At 40.0% G+C, this 14,477-nt stretch overlaps 1 protein-coding gene across 2 annotated transcripts in view; it reads left to right on the top strand.

The window, feature by feature from the left end:
• SUZ12 (SUZ12 polycomb repressive complex 2 subunit) overlaps positions 1–14,477 on the top strand; it is a 74,723-nt gene that overhangs the window by 39,158 nt on the left and 21,088 nt on the right. For both annotated transcript variants that reach the window (XM_032280948.1, XM_032280949.1), the window contains 4 exons: positions 3,149–3,234; positions 6,437–6,668; positions 7,508–7,601; positions 14,119–14,224. In XM_032280948.1, coding sequence (XP_032136839.1) covers positions 3,149–3,234; positions 6,437–6,668; positions 7,508–7,601; positions 14,119–14,224 — 518 coding nt within the window. The remainder of the gene's footprint in view (positions 1–3,148; positions 3,235–6,436; positions 6,669–7,507; positions 7,602–14,118; positions 14,225–14,477) is intronic.

The raw sequence follows: 14,477 nt of genomic DNA, 5'->3' as shown, positions 1-14,477 counted from the left end.
GGCGGGTGGATCACGAGGTCAAGAGATCGAGACCATCCTGGTCAACATGGTGAAACCCCGTCTCTACTAAAAATACAAAAAAATTAGCTGGGCATGGTGGCACGTGCCTGTAATCCCAGCTACTCAGGAGGCTGAGGCAGGAGAATTGCCTGAACCCAGGAGGCGGAGGTTGCGGTGAGCCGAGATCACGCCATTGCACTCCAGCCTGGGTAACATGAGTGAAACTCCGTCTCAAAAAAAAAAAAAGAAAATAATTTCTATTATAACTTTGAAACTAGTAGAAGTTGGAAGTAGACATATTGTGTTTCTTTTCCATCCAAGGTTTATTTGTACCTTTTTTGTTTTTAAAAATATTTTTAAGAAACCAGGATAGAAAACCAACATCAAGTTCTCTAAAATGTGCCAGATATAGTGATGCTTGCCTGTAATGCCAGCTGCTTAGGAGGCTGAGCTGGGAGGATTGCTTGAGCCCAAGTGTTTGAATAGAGCCTAGGCAACATAGTGGGACCCTCTGTCAAAACAAGCAAAAATAGTTTTTAAATTCTTAAAATGTGATTTTTTTTTTCTTTTTCTTTTCTATTATTTTTTTAGACAGGGTCTTGCTCCATCACCCAGGCTAGAGTACAGTGAGCGGCCTCGGTTCATTGCCGCCTCTGCCTCCCAGGCTCAAGCGATCCTCTCACCTCAGCCTCCCAAAGTGCTGAGATTACAGGCAGGAGCCACTGCACCCAGCTTTTTTTTTTTTTTTTTTTTTTTTTTTGAGATAGAGTCTTGCTCTGTTGCCCAGGCTGGAGTGCAGTGGTGCAATCTTGGTTCACTGCAACCTCAAGCGATTCTCCTGCCTCAGCCTCCTAAGTAGCTGGGACTACAGGCATGCGCCACCATGCCCCAGCTAATTGTTGTATTTTTAGTAGAGACGGGGTTTCGCCCTGTTGGTCAGACTGGTCTCAAACTCCTGACCTTGTGATTCGCTGGCCTTGGCCTCCCAAAGTGCTAGGATTACAGGCTTGAGCCACCATGCCTGGCTTTTTTTTTTTTTTTTTAAGACAGAGTTTCACTCTCGTTGCCCAGGCTGGAGTGCAGTGGTGCAATCTCAGCTCACTGCAACCTCCGCCTTCCGGGTTCAAGAAATTCTCCTGTCTCAGCCTCCTGAGTAACTGAAATTACAGGCATGTGCCACCACACCCAGCTAATTTTGTATTCTTTTTTTTTTTTTTTTTTGAGACGGAGTTTCACTCATGTCACCCAGGCTGGAGTGCAATGGCGCGATCTCGGCTCACCGTAACCTCCGCCCCCTGGGTTCAGGCAATTCTCCTGCCCCAGCCTCCTGAATAGCTGGGATTACAGGCACGTGCCACCATGCCCAGCTAATGTTTTGTATTTTTAGTAGAGACGGGGTTTCACCATGTTGACCAGGATGGTCTCGATCTCTTGACCTCGTGATCCACCCGCCTCGGCCTCCCAAAGTGCTGGGATTACAGGCTTGAGCCACCGCGCCCGGCCTAATTTTGTATTCTTTAAGATGGGGTTTCGCCATATTGGTCAGGCTGGTCTCTAACTCCTGACCTCAGGTGATCCGCCCGCCTAGGCCTCCCAAAGTGCTGAGATTACAGGCGTGAGCCACCTGACCCAGCCAACATTGGATTATTTTTTGCTGTATTAAAGTGTTTTTATCCTGGATGCAGCTTCCAAATAAACTGATCAGATGTGTTTTACATACACAGCCCGAATAAGAATGTTTTTATGTGGAAAAAAAGGTGTTGCCAGCCAGGCATGGTGGCTCACACCTGTTGGGAGGCTGAGGCAGGTGGATCACTTGAGGTCAGTAGTTCAAGACCAGCCTGGCCAACATGGTGAAACCTCATCTCTAATAAAAAAAAAATTAGCCAGGTGTGATGATGCATACCTGTAGTCTCAGCTACTCGGGAGGCTATGGTGGGGAGGATTATTTTAACCCAGGAGGCAGAGGTTGCAGTGAGCCACGATCACACCACTACTCTCCAGCCTGGGCGACAGAGCGAGACTCTGTCTCAAAAAGAAAAAAAGAATTAAAAAATACATATATATGTATAAAGGTATATATAAGGTACAAATATTCACATACATACATACACATGTGTATATATAATGGAAATGTATATATGTTTTTTAGAGACAGGATCTCACTCTTGACTCAGACTGGAGGGTGGTGATAGGATCACAGCTCACTGCAGCCTCGAACTCCTTGGCTCAAGAGATTCTTCTACCTAGCTTCTGGAATAGCTAGGACTACAGGCACATGCCATCCTCCACACCCAGTTAATTTTTTTGACATTTTCTAGACACGAGGCCTCTGTGTTGCTCAGGCTGGTCTTAAATCTTGGCCACAATTGATCATCCTGCCTTGGCCTCCCGAAGTGTTGGTGAATATTTTTTATACTTATAATCTGGGCATGGTGGGTGGCTCACGCCCATAATCCCAGATACTCAGGAGGCTGAGGTGTCAGGATCACTTGGTCCCAGGAGCTTGTGGTTACAGTGAGGTGTGATTGTGCCCCTGCACTCAACCTTGGGCAACAGAGCACAACCTGTATCTAATGGGAAAAAAAAATTACAGCATATAGGACGGTAATTATATTTGTCTTGTGAGGGTTTATTTAGACTATATATAAAGGCTTTTAAAGGGTTTGCTGTAAGTTTGGAACTGATTTAAGGAAAAAAGAATGAGTGAACTTTTTTTTTCTTGAGACGGAGTTTCACTTTTGTTGCCCAGGCTGGAGTCCAGTGGCGTAATCTCCGCTCACTGCAACCTCCACCTCCTGGGTTCAAGCAGTTCTCCTGCCTCAGCCTCCCAAGTAGCTGGGATTATAGACATGCACCACCACGCCCAGCTAATTTTGTATTTTTAGTAGAGATGGGGTTTCTCCATGTTGGTCAGGCTGGTTGAGATCTCCCGACCTCAAGTGATCCCACCTGTCTCAGCCTCCCTCTGCTGCGATTATAGGCATGAGCCACCGTGCCTGGCCCTGAAAAAAATAAGTAAACTTTTAAGATGTCTTTATTATGGGAAGTCTCTGTTTGAAATTTTCTGACTTATTAACAAAATTAATACTATGTTTTTATATATATATGTATAAATATTTTAAAAAATACTGATTTTTCTATTTAGATAAGCCATCACAAAACTCAGAAAATGAACAAAATTCTGTTACCCTGGAAGTCCTGCTTGTGAAAGTTTGCCACAAAAAAAGAAAGGTAATGTCAATAAAATGATATTGCTAGATTAAGTGGAATAATTTGCTTAATTGGGCATGTTTATGCAAATATATTATATTTTAAAGCTGAATTTTAAATTTTAAAAGCTTAAGAAATATGTAGATGCCCAAATTCTAAAACCGATAACCTCTTTTGCTAACCTCCCATATCTGTGTAGTTTTTCTAGTCTTTTAAGTGTCTACAAAACTTTCTGCTGTAGGAGTCTGAAAATGGAGAAGCTGTTTTAGCATCTCGTGGAATCAATTAAGTTGCTTTCCTACCATTTCAATCTCTTAGCTTATTTCCTAGCTATTTGTACCCGTTGACATTTTAGATAACGGCTAAGAGAGTTTTTTTCACAAGATTATCTTTTGTAAGACTTCTCTCAGGCAAAGAAATTCTGTTGTCAGCGTTATTAGCCGTTCATTTATTAATACATAGCTTCAATTTTTTTTTTTCTTTTTTGAGATGGAGTCTCACTCTGTCACCCAGGCTGAGTACAGTGGCATGATCTTGGCTCACTGCACCCTCTACCTCCTGGGTTCAAGCAGTTCTCCTACCTCAGCCTCCCAAGTAGCTGGGATTACACATGCACGCCACCACACCCGGGTAATTTTTTGTATTTTTAGTAGAACCCGTCTCTACTAAAAATACAAAAAATATATATATCTATATAAAAATATATTTTTAGTAGAATCCCTCTCTACTAAAAATACAAAAAATTACCCGGGTATGGTGGCATGCACCTGTAATCCTAGCCACGGTGAAACCCCACCTCTACTAAAAATACAAAAAGGGTGGTCTTGATCTCCTGACCTCATGATCCGCCCACCTCAGCCCCTCAAAGTGCTAGGATTACAGGCGTGAGCCACCATAACTGACCACTTCACATTTTTATAAGATGAAGTTATTTCACTGTAGAAACAAGTATTAGGATGTTTCCTGGTCAGCGCATCAAAGCCAACACATACACCTTTAATCCCCAAGTGTTTTCAAGAGGAGAAGGAACTGGCCTGGGTCCAGGGTCCCAGTGCTGATATTCTTCCAAGTCCACAGGCTGCAAGGGCCTCAAACATTGGGAGGGAGTAGCCCAAGGCGCTCAGAGGCGGCAGTAGAACTTTATTTTTAAAAGTTTATATTGTGTGCTGTGGCTCATGCCTATAATTTCAGCACTTTGGGAGGCTGAGGTGGGCAGATCACTGGAAGTTGGGAGTTCGACACCAACCTGACCAACATGGAGAAACCCCGTCTCTACCAAAAATACAAAATTAGCTGGGCGTGGTGGTGCATGTCTGTAATCCCAGTTACTCGGGAGGCTGAGGCAGGAGAACTGCTTGAACCCAGAAGGCGGAGGTTGTGGTGAGCCGAGATAACGCCATTGCACTCCAGCCTGGGCAACAAGAGCGAAACTGTCTAAAAAAAAAAAAAAGATTACGTAAAGGCTGAGTGCTATAGCTCACACCTATAATCTTAAACACTTTGGGGGACAGAAGTGGGCAGATTGCTCGAGCCTAGGAGTTGAGGCAGCCTGGTGCAAGATGTCAAAACCCTGTCTCTACCAAAAATTAGCTAGGCATGATGGTGTGTGCCTGTAGTCACAGCTACTCAGGAAGAACACTTAAGCCCAGTAGGTCGAGGCTGCAGTGAGCTGTGATTGCACCACTGAGCTCCAGCCTGGGCCACAGAGTGAAACATAGATTTGAAAGAAAATGTATGTAAAGTTAGTAAATATCTCTCCTTACTCCTACCTATTCCCCAGACACATTACACAAGCAGTGTATACATTACAGTAAGTGGTGATATCAAAATCTAAGATATATTACTTAGAATAAAATATGAATATAAATAGAGTCATTCTTGTGTTTCAAGAAAAAGATATTGTGATAGACATTTTCTTTGAAGAATGTACACAGCCAACTGCTTGTATTAGTCATCTCTGCAGTGTAGGACCTGGGGGGTGGGTGAGGCGCCATAGTTTTCACTTTATAGTCTTGTAAACTAGAAGTTTTTTTTAGACTATCAGTATGTATTTATTTTAAAAGAAATATTATTTTAAATAAGATTTTATCTTGCTGTAAGATACTGCCATAGAGGTCTTCCAATCCTTCCCAGTTTTTCTGGTATGCTTTTTCAGTGTAACTAGTTACACGATAACAGAGTATTACTTAGAAGATGATCATTGGTAAATAAGACCAATTTTTTTTTTTTTTTTAAGGTGATGATCCTTTCTGTTAACTACTTTAACTATATGGATTTATTGTTTCGTAATGTTGCTGACCATGGGATTATTTGTCATGTTTTTTCATTTCTAATGATCCTGTTAGTCACTGTCATGCTAAAATAAAACATTTAAGAGAACTGATTTTAAAAAGTACATGAGTTTGACATTTTAGCGTTTTTTCTTGTTATTGTTAAAAAGCCTTACCAGAGATATTTAGCATGCTTTTAGTTCTTTCTTTCTTTATTTTTTGAGACAGAGTCTCGCTCTGTCCCTCAGGCTGGAGTGCAGTGGTGCGTTCTTGGCTCACTGCAACCTCCGCCTCCTGGGTTCAGGTGATTCTCCTTCCTCAGCCTCCCGAGTAGCTGGGATTACAGGCGCCTGCCACCACATAAGGCTAATTTTTTGTATCTTTAGTAGAGATAAGTTTTCACCATGTTGGCCAGGCTAGTCTCGAACTCCTGACCTTGTGATCTGCCTGCCATGGCCTCCAAAAGTGCTGGAATTACAGGCATGAGCCACTGTGCCCAGCCAACATGCTTTAGTTCTATTTTTTTTTTTTTTTTTTTAAGATGGGGTTTCACCATGATGGCCAGGCTGGTCTTGAACTCCTGACCTCAGGTGATCTATCCACCTCGGCCTCCCAAAGTGCTAGGATTACAGGCGTGAGCCACTGTGCCTGGCCTCATTCTATATTTCTAATATACAACTATTTCACATCACTGTTAGCTAAATATTAGATATACTGTCATTATAATTTCATTATGTTAGAGAAAACCTCAATTGCTTTAATATTTGGAATATAGGTATTTCAAATTTTTATTTTTGCCTCACGATTTTCAGAATTATGGTTAGACTTTTAACATTCCATTTGGTGATCATGACCTATTCGTCATGTTTCCTGTAACTATGATTAGAAGTTTTATTATAATTCTTACAGCATATGTACAAATAAATAAAATTTAATAATCTTTACCTTTACAGGATGTAAGTTGTCCAATAAGGCAAGTTCCCACAGGTAAAAAGCAGGTGCCTTTGAATCCTGACCTCAATCAAACAAAACCTGGAAATTTCCCGTCCCTTGCAGTTTCAAGTAATGAATTTGAACCTAGTAACAGCCATATGGTGAAGTCTTACTCATTGCTATTTAGAGTGACTCGTCCAGGAAGAAGAGAATTTAATGGAATGATTAATGGAGAAACCAATGAAAATATTGGTAATTTTTTTTTACTAGATTTTATCACTGGAGATTAAGATGGTCATTGAGAATGATTGTACCATGATTTATACCACTGTTTGCTATAAAGGAATACTTCGTGGTAGTCATGGTGCTGAGTTTTATAGCAAGCAGTGAATTCACCTCCACCTTAACATTTTGTTGTGCAAATTTTCAAACGTGAAGGATAATGAAAAGTATTTTATAATGAATACCTATTTACTTACCTCTTAGATTCAACTATGAACATTTTATTATACTTGCTGCAAATTTATTTCCCTACCCATCCCTCTATTCTTCCAACAATTTTGAATTCGTCTGAGGTATTCATTCAACAAACACATAGGTGCTGGGGATGATTTAATTTAATCAAAGATGATTAAAACATCCAGTCCTATCCTCCAAAGTCTCACAGCCTAGTGTAGGGAAATAGACATGAATTAAATGATTGCAGCAAAATGATGAGTGATACAATACAGGTGTATGTGAAGTTTAGTGGAGAAACACTTTGGAAGAAATAATCTTGGACTCTTGAAGTATTGTTTGAAGTTTTTGGAAAGTTAGCATGAGTGAAAAGGAGTTGGCCTAGCAAAGATCATTCTAAGCAGAAAAATGAGCATTTGCCAGGATGGTGGGGTTAGTGTTGTGTTAAAAAGAACAAATATATGGTAAAAATGCAGAACTGGGAAATGTGTGGTCTGTGTATTATATTGCAACTTTGGTGTAATTTGTACCTCACTTGGGATAAATGTAGCATGTTTTATCTTAAGGGACCACATATCATAAATTATCCTTTTTGTTCTAATATTTGATTTATGAGAAATGTTTGTTAAATTTAGATGTCAATGAAGAGCTTCCAGCCAGAAGAAAACGAAATCGTGAGGATGGGGAAAAGACATTTGTTGCACAAATGACAGTATTTGATAAAAACAGGTAATGTTGATGAACTTGTGAGACTCCCACAGTGTTCTACAAATGTTTTCATTCAGAAGCAGAATATAATGACTATATTGATTATTTCATTGTCTTTGTTTCTTTTTATTCTCGTGGATGAAAAAAACAAATTTGCAAACACTGAATTTTTGTCTTTCATAGAAAACAATAATATATAACTTGGGTAGCTCAGTTAAGATTACTTATTTGGCGAATATTTTCTGAGTGTCTACTCATTGCCAGACAGTGTTCTAGACATTGAGAAGGCAACAAAATCCCTGCCTTCATCATGGAGCTTAACTTCTAGTGGAGGAAACAGACCACCACCCAAAAAACCAACTAATGTCACTTAGTGATGAGTGCTGTGAGGAAAAATAGAGAATAAATGGTTACTGTTTTATGGAGATACCCTCTGGAAGAAGGTAGCATTTGAGAAAAGACTTAAATGGACTGGGCCCCACATAAATCTTGGGATTATACGTTTATTAAAAGTTAAAGAAGAGGAGCTGTTCATGGTGGTGTGCACTATAGTTTCAGCTACATAGGAGGCTAAGGTGGGAGGATTGTTTGAACCCAGGAGTTCAGGGTGCAATGAGCTATGATCATGCCACTGTACTCTGGCTAAGGATCGGAGGAAGAAATCTATGCCATGATTTCTTATACCAGGCTGCTTGCTGGTAGTTAACACAATTTATTGTCAGGTATAGGACAACCAGGAAGAGTAACTAGGCCATTTTTCCTATTGTTTGTTACTTAATTACTTATTTTATTTATTTTATTTATTTATTTTTTTGAGGCAGCCTCTCGCTCTGTCACCCATCCTGGAGTGCAGTAGCATGATCTTGGCCTCCTGGGTTCAAGGGATTCACCTGCCTCAGCCTCCCGAGTAGCTGGAATTGCAGACACCTGCTACTACATCTGGCTAATAATTGTATTTTTAGTAGAGACAAGGTTTCACCATTTTGGCTAGGCTGGTCTCGAATAGGAATTCCTGACCTTAAACAATCCGCCTATCTCGGCCTCCTATTGTTTAAAAGTACTAGGTGGATGCTGGCTGGGCATGATGGCTCATTCCTGTAAACCTAGCACTTTGGGAGGCTGAGGTGGGTGGATCACCTGAGGTTGGGAGTTCGAGACCAGCCCGACCAATGTGGAGAAGCCCCGACTCTACTGAAAATAGAAAATTAGCCGGGCATGGTGGTGCATGCCTGTAATCCCAGATACTCAGGAGGCTGAGGCAGGAGAATCACTTGAACCCGGGAGGTGGAGGTTGTGGTGAGCTGAGATCACGCCATTGCACTCCAGCCTGGGCAACAAGAGTAAAACCTCGTCTCAAAAAAATAAAGTAGTAGGTTGATACTTTAAGGTAATCAATTGTTAACCACCAGGTAAAAGTACAATGCTTTTAATAAGAAAGCAAATTGATTTAGGATAATGACATAGATTTCACCTCCCATTTTATCTTAGGATATATCATTTAATGTTAATTATAGAAACCAGTATATTTTTTTTTTTTTTTTTTTTTTTTTGAGACGGAGTTTTGCTCTTGTTACCCAGGCTGGAGTGCAATGGCGCGATCGGCTCACCGCAACCTCCGCCTCCTGGGTTCAGGCAATTCTCCTGCCTCAGCCTCCTGAGTAGCTGGGATTACAGGCACGCGCCACCATGCCCAGCTAATTTTTTGTAATTTTAGTAGAGGCGGGGTTTCACCATGTTGACCAGGATGGTCTCGATCTCTTGACCTCGTGATCCACCCGCCTCGGCCTCCCAAAGTGCTGGGATTACAGGCTTGAGCCACCGCGCCCGGCCTGAAACCAGTATATTATTATTATTTTTTTTTTGAGACGGAGCCTTGCCCTGTCACCCAGGGTGGAGTGCAGTGGCACGATCTCGGCTCAATGCAACCTCAGCCACCCAGGTTCAAGTGATTCTCTTGCCTCAGCCTCCTGAGTAGTTGGGATCACGGGCGCCCACCACCACGCCCAGCTAATTTTTGTATTTTTAGTAGAGGCGGGGTTTCACCATGTTGGCCAGGCTGGTCTCGAATTCCTGACTTCAGCTGATCAACCTGCCTCCCAAAGTGCTGGAATTACAGGCATGAGCTACTGCACCTGGCCAGTGTTTTTTAAAGTCAGAAATTTGATTGAGGATTGAAGATTCAAATGGAAAACAATAGAAACATAAATGTACTAGAAAATAGTGGTCATGTTTGTGTGGGGAGCAGTTAGAATGAAGCGAGTTGGATTTTATCAGTTCTGTTAATTGTTCTGTTTTAGGCAGCGTGGGGTGTGTTCTGTTTTCTTTTTTATTCACTGTACCTGACACATATGTTAACAACATTCCATGTATGAAAAAAAAAATGCTGCTTTTAAAGACAAAATACCAAGAAGAAACTGGGAGAATTTCCCCCCAGCAGTTGAAAATTTTTAAACCTATAGAAAAGTTGAAAGAATACTACATTCATTTTATACCCACACACCCCTCATCTGGATTGTATTCATTGTTAACGTTTTGCCACATTTGCTTTGTTTGAGTACGTATTTTTTGTGCTGAGCAGTTTGAAAGTTTGCTTTATTCCTCATTTATAAACTCTCTTGCATGTATCTCCTAAGAACAAAGACATTTTCTTGTATAACCACAGTACACTTATCATGAGGAAAATTAAAATGCAAATATAATACTATCTCCCCAGTTGACATCAGTAATGTCCTTTATACTTTGTCCTGCCCTCACCCCCATTCCAAAGCTTGATGTCATAAGCTGTTCAGTCTCCTTCAATTTGGAATGATCCCTTAGCCTTTCCCCATACCTTTTGTGACATTTTTTCCCTAGTATAGGCTTGTGGTTTTCCAGAATGTATCTCAATTTGGACTTCTGTGATTATTTCCTTATAATTAGCTTCAGGTTAAACATTTTTGGCAGGGATTTTAATGAGTGATGTGTTCTTTATGTACTACATCACAGACAAAAGGCAGTATTAGGTTTGATCACTTGGTTAAAATGCTGTTCACAGTATTTCTCTATTGTAACAGTGCTTTTTTTTCTTTTTATATAAATTAACATAGAATTCTTGTGCTAATACATGAAGCTGAATAAATACCAATTTTCTCCCCGTAGCCTTTCACCCAATAGTTTTAGCATCCAATGATTATTTTTGCTTGAATAAATTATTCCTTTGGCAGTTGGCAAATGGTAATTTTCTAACATTTCTTCCACATTTATTAGTTTGTATTTTTATGTAAAGAAGAGCATTCCTTCTTTGCTCCCATTGCTTCACTTGACTAACTTTAAAAACAGCCAGCGATGGTGGCTGACACCTGTAATCCTAACACTTTGGAAAGCCAAGGTGGATTGTTTGAGCCCAGGAGTTTGAGACCAGCTTGGGCAACATAGCAAGACCCCATCTCTAAAAAGAAATTTAAGAAACAAATTTGTATAAATTTAAAAAGAAGAATATTCTTTTCCTCAAGTTTGATATTTTAAATAATTGAATAAAAATAGAATTTGTTAATCCATCTATTCATATTATTATGTTAATGCTCAAATTGTCCCGTATTTGGTCAGGAAAAGCCCTTCTAAGTAGGTCCCTGTGTCGTCTTGACTTACATGCTGCTATTATTCTTTCCTTATTTTCTGGAATAGTAAGATATACCAGAATTACCTTCTCTTTTTTTTGAGACAGTTTTGCTCTTGTTGCCCAGGCTGGAGTGCAGTGGCGCGAGCTCAGCTCACTGCAACCCCCGCCTCCCAAGTTCAAGGGATTCTGCTGCCACAGCCTCCTGAGTAGCTGGAATTACAGGCACGTGCCACCATGCCTGGCTAATTTTGTATTTTTAGTAGAGATGCACTTTCTCCATGTTGGTCAGGCTGGTCTCGAACTCCCAGCCTCAGGTAATCTACCCTCAGCCTCCCACAGTTCTGGAATTACAGGCATGAGCTACCGCCCCTGGTGTACCTTCTCCTTTTCTTACCTCTGCTCTGGAGTTTTGCTTTCTTCAAGGAGTCTTGATTCCTTTTAGTAGAATAATAATTATTATATAAAAGCTGGAAGTTAGATGTATAAAAATTGTTTTAAAAATTTCAGAGAGGGCTGGGTCCAGTGGCTCACACTTGTAATCCTAGTACTTTGGAAGACCAAGGTGGGAGGATCACTTGAGCCCAGGAGTTTTAGGCCGTAGTGAGCTGTGATTGTGCACTGCACTCTAGCCTGGGTGACAGAATGAGTGTGTCTCCAAAAAAAGAAAAAAAAAAATCCAGTTAATTCCTTGAAAGAACAACCAAAATTCAGAAGCCATGTAGGAAAAGAATACAAGGTTGAACAAAATAAAAATAAACTTCTTCAGAAAATAAGCTGCCATAACCAAAGTCAAACAAAAATGACAGGAACGTGCAGAATTATTTTCAACTTGTCTTATTATAGGTAGATAACTCATTCTTGAATGTAAAAGGTCATGCCAATTTTAAAAGACCATTGCCCAGTAGAAGAATGGGCAAAGGATACAATAAGAAGTTTACCAAAAAATATATATGTGGTTCTTAAACAATTAAAAAGATAAAAAAAGATCTGAATTAAAAGTAAACTAGGCCGGGCGCAGTGGCTCACGTCTGTAATCCCAGCACTTTGGGAGGCCGAAGCGGGTGGATCACGAGGTCAAGAGATCGAGACCATCCTGGTCAACATGGTGAAACCCCATCTCTACTAAAAATACAAAACATTAGCTGGGCATGGTGGCGCGTGCCTGTAATCCCAGCTACTCAGGAGGTTGAGGCAGGAGAATCACCTGAACCCAGGAGGCGGAGGTTGCGGTGAGCCGAGATCGCGCCATTGCACTCCAGCCTGGGTAACAAGAGCGAAACTCCAACTCAAAAAAAAAACTGAAGTGTTATTTTTTCACTTACCAGATTGACAGAGACCAAAAAACTTGATAAAGCACTGGTGATGAGCTATGGGGGAAAGGCCTCCACATATTACAGATAGGAGAGTACATTGGATTGCAGCTCTCAAATGTACACCCATAAAATGGAATAGTATGTAGCCACGTAAAAGCATAAGGAAGCTGCTTTTTAACTTAGAAGTTTATGAATTTATTACCTACTCAATAAATAAATTAGCTTTTAAAATAGGGAGTTGAATAGCTTTGCTGATGTACTATTGAAGTTGACTAAATTCAAGTAGTACAGCATAGAGAAAATACAAAAATTCTTACGTCTCAATGATTTGGTTTTAAGAGTCACACTTTAGAGACAAAACCTGTATTCAGTTGCTAGATCTGGCTATTTACTGTTTGATTTTAAGACAAGTTATTTAACCCCTTTGTGCCTCCGTTTTCTCTTCTGGCAATGGAATAATAGTACATAGATCATAGCATTGTTGAGAAGATTAAATGAACCATGTAAAATCTTTATAATAGTGCCTGGCACATAGTGAACACTCAATAAATGTTAGCTATTTTTACCTGATAGAATTTCTCTAAGAGTGATGAAGAATAGCCAGATTCTTGCTATATACAGTTAATTACTGAGCATGGTTGAAGAATGGTGTTTAGAGTAGTAATGGTTACTAGTGTTTAAAGTATGGAAAAATAAAGAGTATGGAAAAAAAATTATACATACACATATATACACACACATTAAAACTATACTGTGTGAATATATTTGAATTATTTGATTCAATCCGTATTATTCATCCATGAAATATTTATTGAGCACCTATATGTGCCAGGTGCCCCCAGGATTCTATAGTTATCAGATTTTTCATTATAATCATCAGTTTACTGGTCAAGTATAAAAGTAAAGGATTCTAGTTCAAACAATTACAGTAGTTAAAAGTAACAGAATTCTTAGTGGTTCCCTAAGACAAACATTGTAGCACTGTTATTACCCCATTTTAAAAAATATAAAGCTTGGCCCGGGTGTCCTTCACAACTGTAATGCCAGCACTCTGGGAGGCCAAGGCGAGTGAATTACCAGGTCAAGAGTTCAAGACCAGCCTGGCCAACATGCTGAAACCCTATCTCTACTAAAAATACAAAAATTAGCTGGATGTGGTGGCACACGCCTGTAGTCCCAGCTACTCGAGAAGCTGAGGCAGGATAATCGCTTGAACCTGGGCAGCAGAGGTTGCAGTGAGCTGAGTTCATACCACTGCACTCCAGCCTGAGCGACAGAGCAAGACTCCATCTCAAAAAAAAAAAAAAAAGCCTGTCCATATGCTTTATATTTAATGTTTACAACGTACCAGGTTTTAAAGCCTCAGGTATATTATACTTTGTATGTTTAGAGTTATATCTGAGTAGCTACAGTAATGAATTAATTCCTAGTAATATAGTTGTTAGTGTTCATCATAAAAATTGCTTTCATCAGGACTGGAGTGTAGATACATTTTTAAAATCTTGTTGGGTATATAAGCTAGTTTATAAATTTAATAAATGCTTTTAGTATAAATCTAAAGATATAGAATTTGTGTACTTATAGTGATGACACAGGTTACTTTAAAGTATATGTGTTTGTCTAACAGGCGCTTACAGCTTTTAGATGGGGAATATGAAGTAGCCATGCAGGAAATGGAAGAATGTCCAATAAGCAAGAAAAGAGCAACATGGGAGACTATTCTTGATGGGAAGGTATGGACTACTCAGAAGGTTGAGCACATTATAGTTATGAAGTCCCATTTTTTATTGATGTTTTCTTCCCCAAATACTAATTCATGTTGGAAGTAAAGAGTCCTTTGTTTTTTGTACTTTGAAAAACACAAGTAAATAATCTAGTCAGAGCATTTAATGGAAGGCATCTTTTTTTTTTTGAAATGGAACCTCACTTTGTTGCCTGGGCTCAGGTGCAGTGGGGCAGTCTCAGCTCACTGCAACTTCTCTCTCC

The sequence above is a fragment of the Sapajus apella genome, unplaced genomic scaffold (genome assembly GCF_009761245.1).
Source record: "Sapajus apella isolate SASKATOON/1434 unplaced genomic scaffold, GSC_monkey_1.0 scaffold12, whole genome shotgun sequence".
Classification (NCBI taxonomy): domain Eukaryota; kingdom Metazoa; phylum Chordata; class Mammalia; order Primates; family Cebidae; genus Sapajus; species Sapajus apella.
This window is presented reverse-complemented; position numbering and strand designations above follow the sequence as displayed.